This window comes from Rhizopus delemar, genomic scaffold, assembly GCF_000149305.1.
Source record: "Rhizopus delemar RA 99-880 supercont3.2 genomic scaffold, whole genome shotgun sequence".
Classification (NCBI taxonomy): Eukaryota; Fungi; Mucoromycota; class Mucoromycetes; order Mucorales; family Rhizopodaceae; genus Rhizopus; species Rhizopus delemar.
In genome coordinates, this window is record NW_027137828.1 from 1,264,547 (window position 1) to 1,283,891 (window position 19,345).

The window sequence follows — 19,345 nt, forward strand, 5'->3', positions numbered from 1 at the left end:
AGTCATTATTGTCTTCTGCGCCACTTCTTCATCATCCAGATTTAGAACAACCTTTTTACGTTGCTACTGATGCTAGTAACTATTCAATTGGTGCTGTTCTTTACCAAGTTATCCAAAATGAGACTCGATATATCGGTTTCATGGCACGCTCACTTTCTACATCTGAAAAGAATTATTCTACCACTAAACGTGAGCTATTAGCAGTGATATTTGCACTAAAGAAGTTTCATCCATTTTTGTGGGGTAATCCATTCACCTTATACACTGATCACAAGGCTTTGACTTATCTCCACACTCAGCCTGTAGCTAACGCTATGATGGTCAATTGGCTGGATACTATACTGGATTATAACTTCAAAATCATCCATCGACCTGGTATTCAAAATATTCTGCCAGATGCTTTGTCGCGTCTTTTTGAACCTGAAAAAACGCTGGAGGGGGATAATAAAACCATCAAAACAATTGTCACTTCACAAATTATCAATTCTAACGGATCAATTCTTACATCCAGAATGATGATGCCTGCTGACTTGATGACCCCAGCACCAGAAGACAGACAAAAGCTACCCATGGATACACACTTAGAAGGACACCGTGGAGCTCAAGCAATCGTAACAGCTTTACATAGTGATGGTATTCACTGGACAAAGCTCAAGGAAGATGCGCTTGAAATAATACGTAGTTGTCCTTGTTTAGGATAGGGGGGTTTTAGGTAAAAGTAGTATAACAACAAAGATAAAGAAATACTGTTAGAACTTGGTATTTCTTTATTAAGTTAAGATAACTAAGATTGAATATGATAAAAAATAATTCTACATGTAAAAAGTGAGAGTATTTATAGACATGATACGGATAAAGAATTAGGACAGATTTATGATCAATTCGACAGAATAGATGATTACTATTTCTAATTATTAGTTTAGCCTGTTCCTGGCTTGTATTGTCAATTATGCTATTGGGATGGTTTCAGATAACTCTGGATGTAGGACTATTTAGGAGACGGTACGGATGAATATAAAATCCTCTAGTTCCGTGATTGGATATTATGGCTAATAATAATATCTCAGTTAGGACAAATGTTTACATGACTTAATGATGATCCGGTAAGTAATTGTCATTCCTTATTCAACATGCTCATATCATCAATAAACTATATTACAACCATGCCATATTATTTGACTATGTGAAGTTAATATGAATAAAGCTTAATATAAAAATCTAATCAAAGTCTTTTATTGATCTGTTCTGAGAATAATGTTATAAATGATTCCAAGTTATGTCAACATACTATTCAGGATCATATCCGATTCCTTTTACTAACATAAAGTGACTATAATCTTATGTATCCTTAACATTATCCTCCACCAGATTCAACAACGCCTTGTTGATTCGGCATAAAGGTGAATAGGTATGCGTTATGAAATGTCTAATCAATTTGGTAGATCATTTTCATGTTAAATTGTGGGGTAATTTACCGTGACTATCTTTGTCCGTGATCTTTTTTTTTTTTTTTTTTTTTTTTATATATATTATTATTTTTTCTCCTTGTTAAGCCTTCTCTTTAACAATCTTTCTTCTCTACTAAGCTTTGTAGGAAGAGTTCTTTTCTTTGTCTCAACAGAGTGTACTTTTTTCTCATCACTCACTTTAGGTGTGGAACTTCTATTGGACTCATTGTATTTGGAATTGGAGGATGCTTTATTTACAAGTTGTTCAGCTCTCTCATGTTCCAACTTTTTCAGTTCGTCTTGTTTATCCCAATATTTCTGTATGATAGTTGGGTCTGTGAAATCACCAGCCTTTTGCCATGTGTTAGCACGTTCGCCATAACCAGCCCATTTTACCAAATACTCTCTATTGCCAGAAGGTCCACGATGATCTCTAATGGCTTCAAGCTCATAGTATTCATCTTCAATGTTAGACTCATCTATATGCACTATTTTCAATTCAGACGGCGTATAGTTACGATGCATTAATTCATTCTGCTCATCTTTTAATTCATATGATCCTCCTTTGTTCTTTCGAACCACTGTATAAGGTCCTTCGTATAGTGGTGCAAGTTTCCCACTTCTACTATTTAGTCTAACCATTACATGTGTTCCACTGGGGATATTTACAAGTATATTTTTATCATTGTATCTCTTACTGTACTCCTCATTAATCTTTTGGGTTCTTTCATTTATGGCAGGAAATATAACATTTTCCATGTAATTGACTCGTTCTTCAAGCTCTTTGATGGTCATTACATCTTTAGGGAGTGGATACTTTTCTTTGTTTGTATAGTCGTCAGGTAAGTTTACTCTGCGAGCATACATGAGCGAGAATGGAGAGCTTAGTGATTTATTTTTTATGTATCTGTTCATACAGAGTTGCACAATTGGAAGATAATGATCCCAATCTCTACTATTGGATTGTACCATCTTTCTCAATGTATTCAATGCAATTTTTACACTAGCTTCAGCACTTCCATTACCTTGTGGATGATATGCAGTAGAGTATCTACGGTCTATTCCAAGGTTTTTTGATAGACTTGTCATTAAAGCATTTCTGAATTCAGTTCCATTGTTACTTTGGATGATTCGTGGAAATCCATAATCTCCAAAGATACTAATTAGCTGTTTTGCAATGGTATCTGATTGTTTGTTTTTTAAAGCCCTGATTACAACGTATTTTGTACAAATGTCTGTGACAACTAATAAGAACAAGTAACCCTCATCCGTCACTGGAAGTGGTCCTGCAAGATCAATAGCTATGTGATCAAACGGTCTATTAGCCATAACGTTAGTCAAAGGGTGGTAGCCTCTCTTGCTAATGTTATGTTTCTGACATTCGGTACAGGAACTCATAATACTCTTTGCTTCATCATAAATATTAGTCCAATGCATGCCTCGACTATGAATGTCTCTGACTATTGCTTGGTATCCGTAATGTCCAAAGGAATGTGTTTCTCTAAGTATAGCGTCTCTCTCTTCTTCAGGAGGAGTCATGTAATCGGTACGTTCATTTTTCGTTTCTACCAATTTTGTAGCAAGAACATTAATAATTTTGTCTCTGCTATATTTCTTTCTTTTAGCAATAACTCTTTTCTTGTTACGGTTATTTAATTTGCTTGGCACATTATCCTCCACCAGTTTGTAGCTATCCTGTAAAGGTGGATACAAACGGCTTAACATGTCAGGAAGCTTATTCAATATACCAGGGATATGGACTACATCAAAATCAAAGTCAAGAAGTGTCTCAATCCAGCCGATCATCATAGAATTGGCAATTTTCTGGGTATGTAGATAAACTAAGGCTTTATGATCACTATAAACGGTAAAGTGTCTGCCCCATAAGAATTTCCTGAATTTGTTGAGTGCTAATACGATTGCATACAACTCTCTTTTAGTTGTACTCCAACGTCTTTGCGAGGGTGTCAACGAAGAGGAGATAAAACTGATATACTTGTCACGATCATGTTCATCTTTTTGATAAAGAACTGCCGCAACACCATATAACGATGCATCTGTAGCCACAAAAAATTTTTTATTTAAGTTGGGATAATGCAAAATCATGTCTGACTGCAAGATCTTTTTTAAAGCATAGAAACTGTTTGTTTGCTCATCAGTTCACAACTCTTCCACATTGGCAGCGTTACTCAATCTTGTGATTGGTTCAGCTACTCTGGAAATCATTGGGATGTATTCTCTAAAATAGTTGATCAAACCCATAAATTGTTGGATTTGCTTATTACTTTTATTAGGAAGTGGCCAATTTTCAACATTTGTTAGCTTTTTACGATCCACTTTAGTGCCTGTCGTATTTACAACAAAGCCTAAAAGTCGAACTGATTGTTGAAACCATACACATTTTTCTGGATTTATTATTAAATTCACAGAGGTCAGCTTATCAATCACCAATTTCACATCTTTTGCATGCTGTTCATAGTTATCACTAGCAATAATACAGTCATCAACAAAGTTTTGTACACAGTCGATCCCATCAAATAGGGTTGCTAAGCACTTTTGGAATTGGGAAGTTAGCATTTTTACTCCAAAACATCCTTTAATGAAAGAATATTGGGCATTGTTATGTGTGAAGGTCAATTTATGCACATCTTCAGGTGCAACTTTGAATCGATGGTATGCATTAGACAAATCAAGTGTTGTAAACACCTTTTTACCAGCCAGGTTATCGAAAATATCTCTAATCAATGGAACAGGATAATTAAAACTAGGAGGTAAAATTTTATTCAGCAGTCTCACATCCAAGCACACACGATGATTAACAATTTCACCAGCTTTGTTTCTCTTAGGAACGAGAAGGAGTGGACTATTAAAAGATGTGTTGATTTTGGACTTGATAATGGTACCAGTCTCCAACCATTCTTTTATTTGCTTGTCTAATACTGGTCTTAAAGCGTGCGGAATTGGATATTGCCGTCTATAAGCCGTAGCGCCTTCTTTAGTGGGAAGGTGGATAATGGACTCAGGCATTGGACATGAAGATTCAATAGGAATACTCTGGTTCTTATCAATGGCCTCTTTAATTATTTTGAAAAATTCTGCCCTTTGATTGGAAGTACCAGCTGGCGAATTATCAGGCTCATGTTTATTTTCACGATCAATATTGATATTATCTAGGATTAGATTATCATTGGCTGTAGTATCAGAGTGTGAGTGTTCACCATCAAGTTTAAATGCTACACCAGTTAAACCAATATTCATTTTAGGCAAGATATCAGTTCCAAGAAGAATATCAAATTCGAATTCTTTGTTAAACTTCATTACTTCTAATGAATGTTTAAACTGAATACCATTTGCGTATTTAAATTGCAACGGATCAGTTATACCAATTCGAGATATTTCATTATTATGAGACAAAAAATTATAGGAACCAGTAATTTTGTTAACTTTATTGATTTTTAGCTTTTTATTTAAAGAAATGACATCAATGAAACTTGCATCGCTTCCAGTATCAATCAAACCAATAAGTTTTATGTTCTCTATAAAGATAGGAGTCAATAAGTTAAATGCACTGTTATCATTACATGCTTTATTCTTGTTTTTACTTGGATACTTACAATCGTAACTCAAGTCCTCCATCATCGCCTCGACTTCAGCAGTGGCCTTGTCAATTTGACTCTCTTCTTGTTTCTCTACCTTGGAAACAGCAAGAACTCTTCTAGGCTCATCCTTTTTGCATACATGGCCTTTGAACCATGGTTGGTGGCACTTGTAACAATTGTTTTCTTTTTTCTCCGTATTCTTCTCAGCTCTATTCTTCAGGCTGTAACAATCCTTGGAGTTATGAGTGCCATTCTTTCCATGATGGGAACAGAAGAAAGACTTGGCCAACTTGTTTGCCTTAATAGGCTTACTAATGCGATGCTTGCTTGCAAGCCCATGATCTACACCTTCTTGCTTCTTTACCCGATTTGCACCAGGAATCATAGCAGTGGCTTCAGCATACAGACTGTTATCATCACCAAGGACATCACGTCCCACTTGCGATAAGTACTCGACAGTCCAATTGTGTGGTCTGCTTCGTTTTCCTTCCACTCTTGTCACAGTCATTCGGATGATAGTTTGGACAGGTAGCGTCAACGATGCCAAAAAACGATCAGCGATACGTGGATCATCCTTAGGAAGTCCCGCATAAAAAACAGCTTGCAGAAATTTCTTAGAGTAATCACTAATAGATTCCTTGCTGCTCATCGTCATCGTAAAAACCAAGTCATTGTAATAGCTACTTGACATGCTTGATCCATGATGACCTACGAATGCTTGTCTTGCTTCGGACCAATTACGACATCTCTTAAGCTCGGTCTCTACCCAGGCATTGTCACTGTAAGGTAAACAAAGTGGTAAAAACTTTTTCCAAACATGCTCAACACTCTGATATGAGGAACCCTCAATGATGTTTTCAAATTTTGTCAAGAAGTGCTCCACAGATTCAAAAACCTCTTCATTTGGAAAGGGTCTGATAACACTGGTAGCCAACTGAAATTTAGGCAAATCCCTATGAGACAAGGAAAGCCCAGCAGAAACCGCATTGCTACCTCCAGTGGGGTTTTGATGCATGTCAAGTTTCTTGTAAAAGGATTGACATTCCAACATTGCTGCAATTCTGCGCTTTGTTTTGTCTATTCCTCGAAGTGCTTCATCAATGGCTGCATCATCACCTGAAGCCCTTATATGACAAAACATCTTCAATTGCTCATCCATCTCACTGCGCAGTTGCGTGAGGTTAATGGCAACATTGTCCTTCTTCTTGTTTGACACCACAGAAGAAGATACAAAATCGGAACCAGAATCAACCACCATAGCGGAATCATCTTGAATAGACATACCAGCAGAAGACAAAGAAGAACCTTCATTGAAGTCTTGAGAGTAATCATTGGAATCATTTGCTGCGCCCATAGAATTCATTTCAGCAGTATTAGCACCAGAGTTTTCAACAGTAGAATTCATTTGCAAGTAATTAACAGTAAAAAATGTTTAGGATAGGGGGGTTTTAGGTAAAAGTAGTATAACAACAAAGATAAAGAAATACTGTTAGAACTTGGTATCTCTTTATTAAGTTAAGATAACTAAGATTGAATATGATAAAAAATAATTCTACATGTAAAAAGTGAGAGTATTTATAGACATGATACGGATAAAGAATTAGGACAGATTTATGATCAATTCGACAGAATAGATGATTACTATTTCTAATTATTAGTTTAGCCTGTTCCTGGCTTGTATTGTCAATTATGCTATTGGGATGGTTTCAGATAACTCTGGATGTAGGACTATTTAGGAGACGGTACGGATGAATATAAAATCCTCTAGTTCCGTGATTGGATATTATGGCTAATAATAATATCTCAGTTAGGACAAATGTTTACATGACTTAATGATGATCCGGTAAGTAATTGTCATTCCTTATTCAACATGCTCATATCATCAATAAACTATATTACAACCATGCCATATTATTTGACTGTGTGAAGTTAATATGAATAAAGCTTAATATAAAAATCTAATCAAGGTCTTTTATTGATCTGTTCTGAGAATAATGTTATAAATGATTCCAAGTTATGTCAACATACTATTCAGGATCATATCCGATTCCTTTTACTAACATAAAGTGACTATAATCTTATGTATCCTTAACAACTTCTTGAAGTTGCTGGCGAAGTATAGTCAAGGAATCAGTGTTACCAATACCCAGGAGACTATCATCAGCTGTCTCCATCATGTCAGCATCGTTTTGGTAAGGTAAAACCGGTTCAGTTGCTTCTTGACTTGATGAAGAACGGATATCAGCAGGAACCATAGGGCTAACATCTTGAGCGTTGTTGATGGTGTTGATTTCCATAGGTAAGTTATTTTGAGCGGCCATTTTAGAAAATTGATAGAGCAATAAAATTTAGAATTCGTTGAAAAAAATGTGTTATCTCGTAAGAATAAAAAAGACTATAAAATTCAACGAGACTGAAAAAAGTTATATCTTTATTTAATATTATAATGTCTGGTATTTATACTATTTTCATGGAGGTTTAATTAAATCCTTTTCAAGATACTTTAATTAATTATAACTGTAGATCTAGTGTCAATAAGTTTTAATGTGAGGATCTGTTCCTGGTTATGCAAGTGGACTGTTTTATAATTATTTCTTAAGTAGATCTGATCTTTCATCTATGTTGCATTGCATCAGGAGTTATATTAAAAGCTTGCATTGAGTTAAAGGAGTGGAATTAGTTATGACCGAATAATAGAGAAAAGACTGTAATAAATCTTTGTAAAGCATTCATTACTCTGATTTCTTATAAATTGAATATGAATCATGTTTAAAATATGTTGGGATACGACACAAAGCAGCTAGAGATATAAGACTAGGCTTATCTGAAAGCGCATCTGATGCCTCCTTTGACTTTAAAAAACCAGATCGATCAGTCAATGCAAAGACAATTACTCGTACTTTCAAACGCAAAGGTCTAAAATCCGCTAAAAAAAAGACGGCACTTCCACTTAGTAATGACAGGCAAAAGGCGCGATATGATTGGGCAAAGGCTCATAAAGACTGGTCCGAGACTGATTGGGAACGCGTTGTCTTTTCTGATGAGACAAAGATCCAAAAAAGAGGGTCTAATGGTCTAGAATACGCTTGGAAAGAGGATAATGCACCTTATCGATGTTATGTTCTGGTAAAGTAAAAGAAATAACAAAGATAAACCAAAAGAATACTTTTTGAGACTGAACTTTATTTAAGACAATCTTAATTGTTAAAAAGAAAACATTACAAAGTCTACTATTTATATTCTTCTATCAGTTGGCGGGTAAATGAGTAGTTATGAGCGTAGATCCAATCATTGACATGTTTGATTGAATAATGATCACTGAATCGATTATGAAAATTTTTAATTCGTTGTTTTTATAGATCTTATTGTTCTTTAACTGATCTGGGATAACTGTCCCGTCTTCATTGAGAGGAAAGATATATTTATATGAAATACCTCCAGTCAGATCAAAGTTGACTAGGTACCTGATCCATTATTATTCATTTACAGAAATGATGAATAGTAAAGATCATGACTTATTTAGTGTTCATGTTTACTTTATAGAATGAATCTAATAGTGATAGTTTTATATAAAAAGAAGAAAAATATATTTTATTTAATAAAGATTTAAATTATTATCTTTTATCAATTTTAATATACTTCTTTTAGTTGTGATTATTCAATGTCCGTTATGATCAGACTCTGTTCTACAACAATCGAGACCATCACTACAAGAGGAAACATGCTTATGGAGGAGGCGGGGTTATGCTTTGGAGTTGCATAATTACAGTGGCCGTCAAAACTGGTCGCATGTTTTCATATTTTGCCTATACGCACTATCTTCTTCTTCATTTCTTAGTCTATAGCAATGAAATATACTTCATTCGAAAGAGCAAACTCTGGACAATTATATGGTAGCACAGATATCACAGTAGAGCCAATATACTGGTAGTAATTGGCACTTAAAGTCCGACAGTACATGCGACCAGTTTTGACGGCATTTATAAGTCAACATTTTTGCACACTTTATTTAAAAAAATCAATATTTAGTCCAACGATCTTTTGCTTTAATAACTGCAACACACCTTTTCGGCATACTTTCGATGTATTTTTGGCATTCTTCTTTGGAAATGGCATACCAGGTCTGACCTATACGCTCCCATAGCTCATGCATACTACTTGGTGGTGCCTCATAGCTATGAAATAGCTCTCTCTTTAAATGAGCCCACATATGCTCTATGGGACTTAGGTCCGGTGATTGAGGAGGCCATTCCAATGCTTCGAGTGGCTGCTGGCTAATCCATTCTTTCACTACTTTCGACGTATGCTTCGGATCATTGTCCTGCTGAAACACCATTTTGGAAGAATCCAAGCCATAGCTTTTCATTGTCTTGAGTAAGTCGTCTTTTAGGACCTCAAGATAGCCTTCGCTATTCATACGATGACCTACATCAACTATCCATCCAACACCTTCCCATGTAATGCAGCTCCAGACCATGATGTTGCCGCCTCCATGCTTGACGGTTTGCTGTACATGTCGCGAGTTCAATTCCTCATGGGGTAGTTTCCATGCATAAGCCTTTCTGTCGGATGCAAAACGATTTACTTTAGTCTCATCAGAGAATATGACCCGTTTCCAGTCATCCACAGTCCAATGTTGGTGCGATTTGGCCCACTGAAGGCGTTTCACGATGTTTTGGCCGCGTAGCAAAGGTTTTTGAGGCTTGACAAACGCTATAAAGCCAGCTTTTTTAAGAACGCGGCGTACGGTACTGTCATTTACAGACATTCCAAATTATTCTTTTAGAGCTTTCTGGATCTTTACAGCATTATTTTTTCTTCCTAAGGTGACTAATCTCCGGATGTAGTTCACCATGCGTTGGCTAATTAGAGATGGGCGACCACCTTCATCAACATTTCCACTCATCTTAAGAGATGAGCGGTACTTCTGAACAGTGGTACGACTAACACCAACTTGTTTTGCTATTTTGCTGTTTGACTTCTTGGATCTCAGCAATGAGTAGATGTTGTTTGCTTTGTCATTTGAAATTGCACGCATGTCGGATCTGCAATGGTATAATGTCTTAATGGCATGCTGCAATTTAACAAAAAAACACTTACATGTAAATGATATTACGATGAAAGAAGAAAGAGAGAAAAAAAATATAAAAATATTATTATTAAGCCACATTTTTGTCACTATATTATGTTAATTATAAACGCCGTCAAAACTGGTCGCATGTACTGTCGGACTTTAAGTGCCAATTACTACCAGTATATTGGCTCTACTGTGATATCTGTGCTACCATATAATTGTCCAGAGTTTGCTCTTTCGAATGAAGTATATTTCATTGCTATAGACTAAGAAATGAAGAAGAAGATAGTGCGTATAGGCAAAATATGAAAACATGCGACCAGTTTTGACGGCCACTGTATACATGGAGGGGGCTACATGTCCTGGCTACAAAGTAATGTAAATGGTGAGCTATACACATCAGTACTTGAGGAGGAATACAAGGAAACATTGAAGTACTATGGCCTGCAAAGTAGTGACATGATCTTTCAACAAGATAATGCAAGCATCCATTGTGCTTCAGCTCCTTCAAAATGGTTCCAAAAGAACAAGGTTAAGCTACTGAGTTGGCCAGCATACTCTCCTGACCTTAACCCAATTGAAAATGCATGGGCCATGCTTAAAAAGAGGGAACAGATGACAAGACCACCCCCTTCCGTGATTGAGGCTGACCAAGCATTTTTTGACCGGGTTTCGAAGCTTTGGTATGACCTAGCAACTCCAGAGAACTGTAGAAACCTTATTCACTCCATGCCCCGTCGAGTTCGGGACGTAATCCAGCGTAAGGGCCGCGATACCAAGTACTAATCGAAATTCAAAAAAATAAAAATTCATTATTTTCAATATATCTTCTTATAACATGTCGGAAAATAAAAAATACTATTTCCGACAAATATTGTCAAATTTGTTGAAGTAAGAGGCAAATTTTTCGTCAGCAAAGCGGAGCTCTAAGTTAAGTTCCCGGCGAGGCATTGCGAAAAAACCAAAAAACGGACTGATTTTGTCCCTTACTGTATGAATACCACTGGAAGGGTTCAACCCGTTGACTTGAGAGGGGTGGTTATTGAACTTTCTGGTTGACATATTGGGCAAGGTCTGTTTTTTCGTATGAAATTTTCTTGCGATACTAGCAAGGAGGTTGATGTCATTTTTTGCGTCTTGATCAAGACTAACGATAGCCATATTGACATGATTCCTAAGACTGCCAGGGAGGGAGTTCACGAACAAGATAGCCAAAAAATCATCAGCTACGGGTGTGGCTTCACGCTTGAGCTTCAAGAAGCGGTCAGTGTATTTTTCCACAGATTCATCAGGTTGCATGCTGATGGTTAACAACTCTCTTGAGGCGTGGGCTTGAGCCTCAGTTGATTCGATGCCATATTTCAAAGTTAATTGTTCCTTGAATGTGGCCCAAGATAAGTTCTTCTTTACCCGTAATTCATCATACCATGAACGCTGGGGATGGGTAAGTGAGAAAGGGATGAGGCGCTGCCAATGCACCTGTACATCCAAACGATACGCAAAGAGGATGTCCTCAAAACGTCGGATACACTCAGCAATGTCTTTATAGACAGGTAATGCCGAGTTCTCCACATTACCAGTATATTGAAACAAAGGTAAGTTTTGAGGGACTACCGTAGGTTGACTGTTAGAACCGTTAATGGGAGAGCCATTGGTCTGCATAGCCAAGTTATTAGCTAGTTTTGCTTGTAAGTCCAACAAGGAGGTCAAGATGGTGGACTTGGTCGTATATTCACGAGAAAGGTTAGCCAGTTGCTTTCCCGTAAGTTCTTGACTAGTAATAGCCGCAGCGACTTGCTCAACCTGTTTCGTCAAAGTCTGAATGGTAGCCGTCAAATTACGACTACCTAAGACCTGAGTAGGTGATGCTGCGCCACTGATCTTGACACCAGCGAGTGGGGAGATGGGTGCCCCAGCTTCTACTTCTTCCATCTCTATGTCTTCTGTATTAGAGATGGGCGAACCATGATTAGAGAGTTCCACCCCGTTAACCATGGTGGGTTTTTCAAGTCGAGGACCAATGAAAGCAGGATCACTTTCAGAAAAAAGAATTTCTTCGTTGGAAGCCAAAAGATTAGAGTTGATAGACATGTTTGAGAATAGTGTAGTAATAATAGAGTAAAGAGAATTCGTCAAAAAAAATGATTTATCCAAGAGAATAAAAAGGAATAAGAGAGGACGAGACTCGATAAAGAGATGTTTTATTTAATAAGAAAATTGTACTCTATTTATACTTTTCATACACGGATAATATTTCATGTCATCGATTAATAATTAATGAGTATGATATAGCTGATGACAAATAGATAAGGGTTACGTGTTCTTCTATTGTTATATTTGTCATAGAATACTCGTATATCATTGACTGAGGCTGACTGTGATTTAGCTCCTGGATTTAATATAATTTAACCGTGCAATTACGCAGCATCTTATCCTTAATGAAGATTATCCGAATTAACCTGTAGCCTATCTATTGGATATATTTTACACGTAGCTTATTAATACTGTTTTCATATCGAGTTTTGAATGATGGATACATCAACACTGCCAAGTCAAGATGGTGGAATCGAATCTTGGCATCTGGTCTCTTCCAGTAGTACTTCACACCGTCTGATCCCCAAACGTTTACCTTAGTCTCGTCAGAGAATACCATACGACGCCAATCATCTTTTGTCCAATCCTTGTGGGCGTTGGCCCATGCAAGTCGCTTTTTCGTATGAATAGGCTTTAAAAACGGCTTGTGCTTCTTGATACGGGCCTGGAATCCCATCGATTTTAAAAGTTTTAAGCAAGCAGAATAGCCAATTACGCGTCCAATATCACATAAATATCGTTGTACATCCTTCCCAGTCTTTAATTTACCTGTTACGACTGACCATCTGATGTAGGACTTGGTAGTAGCAGTAATTTCGGACTTACAGCCTGATTTAAGGAGCCTCATGTTTGGAAACCATCTTAGCTTATAGCCACTGATGATGCTTTTCTTGACTTCAGGCCCTCGTTCTATGATTGATGAGTAAGGGTGACCAGATTTGAGTAAGGGCTTGATGTTATTTTGTACATCCAAAGGCAAAGAGCGAACCATGTTTATATAAAACAGCAATAATAACGAAAGAAGAAGAAGGTATGCTAAGTCAGCAAATATATGTAGAAATTTATATTTTTTTTGATTATTAATATGAATCTAATGTATTCTTAATCATCTGAAACAAAAGAGACTGCTTCTGAGTCAGCAGCATTGAGCAATCTGGGTAATTAAAATTCTATGGGATTGTATAAAAAATGACAGAACTTGACTCTGGGAATAACCTATCCTGGAGCGATGTTGTGGCTCGAGGCCATAAAGCCAAAGTCGTCACACCCATACAGCGTCGTGATGTCACCAATGACCCTCGCGAGTTTACCACATCTAAAATAATTTATGAGATTCCCGACATTTCTCGTCTTCTTATAGCGCAAAAAGCTCAATCAATTGTCCAACAAACTCTGACTCCTGGCTCAGTTTTGTTCTCATTTCCAACATCTTTATTTGACCATTACACCCAGGCATACAAATGTATTGAAGATCAAATCGGAGCTGTACATGGCTTCCGAAACATCAGCAAATATGACCATCGTCGAAACCATAAGGAACTTTTGATTGAAGCTAAATTTCGCGAAGCTGTAAATACAGACAAAGCGATCAATTTAGGTATTACCTGTTGTATCCACACAACTAATAAAGTGAACATTCATGGATAAACTTGGATACTACAGAATTATAGTCTAACCAGATCTCTATTAATAAACGTGAGAATTCTGCAATAGCCAATCTTGCCCTGTTGTCCTACCAGCGTTCTAAAAGACTATATCGGAACCTGATTACAACAACGGCAGTTCAATCCTATTCTATAATTATCGTTAGATCAATAGTTTAATTACTTCATTGTCCCTTGATTCGTCAAGTAGACAGCGGCTATTGATTATCCACTATCCTTCCTTATATTCCATATCATTCTTTTAACCGATCAATTGAAATAGCGGTAAAGACCCAGACATTCAAAAAGTATAAATACCCTCAATATTTTTTATTAATAAAGTCATATATAATCTTTAGTTTCACAACTATCGTCTTTTTGTAGTTTTTGTCTTCTATTTCATATTTGGCAAAACATTACCCACGAAAATGTTGTGATCAAGGCAGCTCCATCTAAAGGGGACCAGCCCAAAAATTTGATTAGAGTGCAAATGGATCTCTTGCACATTCCGGAAGAAGATAAACTGCTTGAAGAACTTTTGCTCTCTCTTAGACATTATGGAAAAGTATGTCAAATCAAACAATTCTTCTGTGGTGGCTATTTTGAAGGCAAACTGTCCGTGTTAATGGATGTCTCCACACCATTCGAAGACGCCTTAACTATCCGCCCACTTGACCGAATGCTCTATCTACCAGCTTGGGATACTTATGTACCTGCATCATTCAAGGGAGCCTCTCCTGTATGCTATTACTGTAGAAAATCTGGTCACATTCGTGGTGCTTGTCCCTCTCTAGCCAAACGACTCTGCTCTAACTGTGGAATTAGAGGGCACACTGTGCGCTACTGCACTACACCGCCTGTAACTGAATCAGAGGAACTGGACAACTATCTTATAGCGACACAGACGACGAGCGAAAACAACACTTTTGAAGATGATATCATAGTTCATACACCTGAAGAAAATACTGAGGAGACAGAAGAGTTGAGCACAGCGCTTATCATGACACTGGATGACATATCAGAAAATGATTCAGTTGATCATGCACCCTCAAACATGGAAGTAGAGAAAGTGCGGGAACCTTTTGATCCCCAATCACACAACGGTACTCTTGACTCAAAATATGCACCATACGAAAGTGGTTTGTCCATGAAAGTAGACACAGAAGAAGAGATGTCAACTAGCACAAATCATCCTGCAAAAGGAAAGCAACTCTTGACCAAACGTCACCGAATCGACACTAGAAGTTCTACTAAATCCCAGCAATCAGGGGCACCTGTAAACTCTTCTGCCCTTAGGGTGTAATGAATCATAAAACACTACGAATTGCTTCTTTAAATGCTCGCAGCATTTTCAAAGAGGCTGACAAACCAATACAAAAATCTTTCACTCACTATCTTCGTTCCCGTTCTTTACACATCGACATATTATGCCTTCAAGAAGTCTCCTCTTTTCGTTCTCAAGACCATCTTACGGACGATCAGTGCCACTATTTCTCGTCTTTCATTTTTCCTCGATGCTCTACACTTCTTACAAAGCATTGTGCCATTATATGCCTCAATCCTTCCTACTCTCTCATCAATTCCTCAATATCTGTCGACGAACGTTGCATTACCGCATCAGTCATTGACTCTAACAATCAGCCACTATGTCATATTATGAACATTTATGCCCCCGCCCAACCTGCTGAGCGGCTCACATTCTATGAATCTTTCCTGCTCCTCCCCTCTGTGGAAAGCATGGCTGAGGATTCATGGATACTTTTAGGAGATTTCAACATCTCTCTTCAACAAGGATCCAGCATCAACCATCTAAAGATAAAACCATGGTATGACTGGTTGCAAACACATTTTTGTAACAATTTCGACAGTACTGCTCCAACCTTCAATCGTGGCTCTGCAAACTCTACTATCGATTATATTTATCATCACCATTCTCTGGCGCCCAGGGTATCCAACGCACAACAGCTGTTTCTTCCGAAATCATGGACTGATCATTGCCTACTTACAGTGGACCTGTTGGGAAACCGACAGGATGTTGGCCCAGGAGCCTGGCGATTTAATCCCACCTTGTTATCTGACAAGGAGTTTGTGGCTCTTATAGAACAAACGGTATCTCTATTCTTTAATTCTTTACCTAATGATTTTTCACTTCCATCTGCTAGCTATAATACTCATAAACAACAATGCTCACCACAAGCTCATTGGGAACGACTCAAATCGCTCCTACAACAAACAGCAAAGCGCTACAGTCATGGCTCCCGGGCAAGGTTCCAGAACAAAATTGACAAGTTGCAGCAAGCACGACTCCAAACTCAAGATGAGGAAACCTGTCAGCGATTACAGACTCTAATAGACGAACGTATACGAGCTGACACACACCAATCTATGCTCCGATCTGCTACACGATGGCATGAGAATGGGGAACGTAATAACAAATATTTCTACCGCGTTATTCGTGAACGGCAGACACAGCAAACAATCCAGTCTTTACGTTGCTCTTCCACTGGCTCTACCTTGACAACCGTTGGGGACATTATCACAGAGGCTCGAAACTTCTATCAAAAGCTATATACACCTGATGCTATTGATGTTGATGAGGTGAACAGGCTTCTGGATGCTATTCCAAATGAGACTAAGATTTCGAAGCAACAGGCTGCTGCTTTGATGTCGGCACCTACAGAGATTGACCTCATAGCTCTTCTCTCTCACTCTCCAGCGGGTAAAAGCCCAGGTATAGATGGTATATCTTTTGAGGTTTATAAACACTTGGCGAGCACTTCGAAACCTTTTCTTGATCTATTCCATCGGATTGTTCTGGACGCCTTTCAAGGGATTTTCCCCCAATCTTGGCAACAGACTCGTATGGTGTTACTGTTCAAAAAAGGAGATCCTCAGCTTTTGTCGAATTGGAGACCTTTGTCATTGATCAACACAGATGCAAAGATCTTTACCAAATTGCTTGCCAACCGTTTCAATCAGTTGTTGCCCCAGCTGATTAATCCATATCAAACAGGCTTTTTGCCGAACAGATTGATCTCGGACAACGGGTGGTGGAACCAAGTTTTGATGGAAAATTTACGGGAGGCAGCTCCAGATCTGCCTCAAGTGGCAGTATTACTAGACCAAGAAAAAGCTTACGATCGTGTACATCCTGAGTACTTACAAAGGGTGCTTGCTCGATTCGGCTTCCCTGATACGTTAATCACTGCCCTTACAGGCCTCTTCTTTGACACACGCATCTCTATCTCAATTAATGGCTGGCTAGGATCTCCTATAAAACAGTTACGTGGTCTTCGACAAGGTGATCCCTTGTCTCCATTATTGTTTAATCTAGCTTTCGAACCACTTCTGCGGTCCATCCTTGCGTGTCCTAATTTATCTGGTGTGAGCCTTGCGCCGGTTCTTCTGAAACCTAGTGTGCGCTGCTCCCCAAGACCGCTGGATTTGTCTCTTTCTGACCTGCCATTACCTCCTTCGACTCTAGGATCTTCACTCCCACCGGTTAAGCTACTCAGTTATGCTGATGATCTCGAGGTGTTTCTGTCACATCCAAATGAATGGCCATGCCTTATGCAGCTCTTAGATCAATACGGAAAGGCCTCTGATGCCAAAGTTAATCTCAGTAAGACCGTACTGTTATTACTCTCGGGTGTTTCTCATGACTCTTGGATCTCGATTGCACGGTCTTCCGATCTGACGTGGCATGATGCCTCTGTGAAAACAGCTGTTCGATATTTAGGATATCCTTTATATCATACTCGTCACCAACTCCTTTCTTACCTAAATGAGCTCAAACTGAAAATTACACGACAATGCCACTTTTTGAAAGAACGTCATTTGTCAATTAAGGGATCAGGTTTGGTTGCTAACTCTTTGATTCTGAGTACATTATGGCACATACTACGGGTGACTCCAGTTCCGACTACATGGTTAAGCGAGATACGATCTATCGTACGTAAGTTTCTCTTACCCTTTTGGCCTGCACCTTCGTGGTCTAAATTGCGTCTTCCGCAAAAATATGGTGGAGTGGGACTGGTAGATATAGAAGATCAAAGTCTAGCTCTTCATTTGATCTACCTCCAACGTCTTCTAGGTCGTCACCGGCCTTCAGATTTTGTATAGCCTTGGTTGGTCCGTGCTTTGCAATTGTACACTGGACATACAGTAGGTCAAAAAACTGCTGCAAGGAATCCATTTTTCTTGGTTTTTATAGTGCATATCCTGTTACAATGGTACAAACTGCCTCTGTTCCCACATAGTAAATCTTCTACATGCCTTGAAAAATCCGAAAGAGTTTAAGCCCTATTGGATAAGTATTGAAGGAAGTATGAGATGCGCAATTTGAAAATTTGAAAAAATGAAAATTTCAACGGAATGAATTTATTTATTAATATTTGGTTGGTCCTCTTTTTCTATTAATAATCTCTTGAGTTCTTTCCGAAATATTATCTACATGTCTTTGACAAAGTTATTTATTGAAGTCAATTCATATTTCCTCAACTCGTTCCCAAAGCACATCCGTGTTCTTTGCTCTCTGTTCATAATAGTTGAGTTTCAACTTCAATTGATGCCATACGTGCTCGATTGAATTTAAGTCGTGGCTCCGAGTTGGTCAATCGTTAATATAGCTCTCTTGGCTACTACATAACTAGGCTATTGTAGATTATGCCTTGTGCTTTGTGTTATTATCATGCTAAAACTAAATGTTGGACCAGTCGATATTGTAGTACTTCATCGTATCACGAAGCGTAGTGTTCAAAATATGCTGGTAAACACCCGAGTACAACTTTCCATCGTAAATCTAGCAAGCATATCCTGGTCCTTCAGAGGTTATACAACACTAGGACATCAATTTGCTAGCTTCATGGTGGATTACAAAATCCAGGTCATGATGTTGAAAAAGGTCACTTGGCCTTTTCCGATAGTGATCATCACCATCAAAGCCCTATACGTTGATCTTGGTTTCATTAAAGTAAACGATTTGTTGTCAGTCAACCATTGCCCAGTCCTGATGCTCCTTTTTCCATTCTAACTGATGCTACGTATGCACGTTTGTCTGAAATGGCTACTTTTTTTCTATCAGAAAATGGAACTCCATTAATTTCAGTACTCTAATTGCTGACTGGTATGAGATATCATAGCCAAGTCCAACTAACTCCCGGTGTACCTCTTTGGCAGTCTTTAGAACCCCTTCGATGACCTTTCTTTTGATTAACCGCTTCGTCACTTTGGAGACTAATGTAGGTCTATCACCTGTGCTCACTGTCCTACTTCAAAACAACGTTATAAAGTATCTACTAACAGTTGATTCATGTAATCCAGTCTCCTTAGCAATATCATACTTTGATGTGGATCCGGTTAATGTCTGTTTGAGATCGTTTACTTTCTCTTCTGACAGTCATATATGCATGCAATTGGTGAGAGGGTAAAAAAGAGAAATAATTTAAACAAAGGAATATAAGATTTAGAATAAAGAAATTTTAAGCA

General features: G+C 38.1%; 10 protein-coding genes across 10 annotated transcripts; 4 read left to right on the plus strand and 6 right to left on the minus strand.

Moving 5' to 3' along the window:
* Positions 1-140: 140 nt before the first annotated feature.
* RO3G_02709 (uncharacterized protein) lies at positions 141-701 on the plus strand (the record flags this gene model as incomplete). Its single annotated transcript, XM_067657300.1, has 1 exon — positions 141-701. One exon carries the CDS (start codon positions 141-143, stop codon positions 699-701), a length of 561 nt encoding a protein of 186 aa, XP_067513401.1.
* Positions 702-1,532: 831 nt separating this feature from the next.
* Positions 1,533-2,777, minus strand: RO3G_02710 (uncharacterized protein; the record flags this gene model as incomplete). The annotated part of the gene is made up of 1 exon (XM_067657301.1): positions 1,533-2,777. One exon carries the CDS (start codon positions 2,775-2,777, stop codon positions 1,533-1,535), a length of 1,245 nt encoding a protein of 414 aa, XP_067513402.1.
* Positions 2,778-3,608: 831 nt separating this feature from the next.
* On the minus strand, positions 3,609-6,452 carry RO3G_02711 (uncharacterized protein; the record flags this gene model as incomplete). The annotated part of the gene is made up of 2 exons (XM_067657302.1): positions 3,609-4,984; positions 5,051-6,452. The coding sequence occupies 2 exons, from the start codon at positions 6,450-6,452 to the stop codon at positions 3,609-3,611; spliced, it is 2,778 nt and encodes a 925-aa protein (XP_067513403.1).
* A 673-nt stretch (positions 6,453-7,125) lies between these two features.
* On the minus strand, positions 7,126-7,368 carry RO3G_02712 (uncharacterized protein; the record flags this gene model as incomplete). The annotated part of the gene is made up of 1 exon (XM_067657303.1): positions 7,126-7,368. One exon carries the CDS (start codon positions 7,366-7,368, stop codon positions 7,126-7,128), a length of 243 nt encoding a protein of 80 aa, XP_067513404.1.
* A 1,697-nt stretch (positions 7,369-9,065) lies between these two features.
* RO3G_02713 (uncharacterized protein) lies at positions 9,066-9,815 on the minus strand (the record flags this gene model as incomplete). The annotated part of the gene is made up of 1 exon (XM_067657304.1): positions 9,066-9,815. The coding sequence occupies one exon, from the start codon at positions 9,813-9,815 to the stop codon at positions 9,066-9,068; it is 750 nt and encodes a 249-aa protein (XP_067513405.1).
* Positions 9,816-10,979: 1,164 nt separating this feature from the next.
* Positions 10,980-12,212, minus strand: RO3G_02714 (uncharacterized protein; the record flags this gene model as incomplete). The annotated part of the gene is made up of 1 exon (XM_067657305.1): positions 10,980-12,212. The coding sequence occupies one exon, from the start codon at positions 12,210-12,212 to the stop codon at positions 10,980-10,982; it is 1,233 nt and encodes a 410-aa protein (XP_067513406.1).
* A 379-nt stretch (positions 12,213-12,591) lies between these two features.
* RO3G_02715 (uncharacterized protein) lies at positions 12,592-13,062 on the minus strand (the record flags this gene model as incomplete). Its single annotated transcript, XM_067657306.1, has 1 exon — positions 12,592-13,062. One exon carries the CDS (start codon positions 13,060-13,062, stop codon positions 12,592-12,594), a length of 471 nt encoding a protein of 156 aa, XP_067513407.1.
* A 341-nt stretch (positions 13,063-13,403) lies between these two features.
* Positions 13,404-13,862, plus strand: RO3G_02716 (uncharacterized protein; the record flags this gene model as incomplete). The annotated part of the gene is made up of 1 exon (XM_067657307.1): positions 13,404-13,862. One exon carries the CDS (start codon positions 13,404-13,406, stop codon positions 13,860-13,862), a length of 459 nt encoding a protein of 152 aa, XP_067513408.1.
* Positions 13,863-14,348: 486 nt separating this feature from the next.
* On the plus strand, positions 14,349-15,518 carry RO3G_02717 (uncharacterized protein; the record flags this gene model as incomplete). Its single annotated transcript, XM_067657308.1, has 2 exons — positions 14,349-15,134; positions 15,216-15,518. The coding sequence occupies 2 exons, from the start codon at positions 14,349-14,351 to the stop codon at positions 15,516-15,518; spliced, it is 1,089 nt and encodes a 362-aa protein (XP_067513409.1).
* A 2,230-nt stretch (positions 15,519-17,748) lies between these two features.
* Positions 17,749-18,117, plus strand: RO3G_02718 (uncharacterized protein; the record flags this gene model as incomplete). Its single annotated transcript, XM_067657309.1, has 3 exons — positions 17,749-17,813; positions 17,981-18,022; positions 18,072-18,117. 3 exons carry the CDS (start codon positions 17,749-17,751, stop codon positions 18,115-18,117), a joined length of 153 nt encoding a protein of 50 aa, XP_067513410.1.
* Between the last annotated feature and the right edge of the window lie 1,228 nt (positions 18,118-19,345).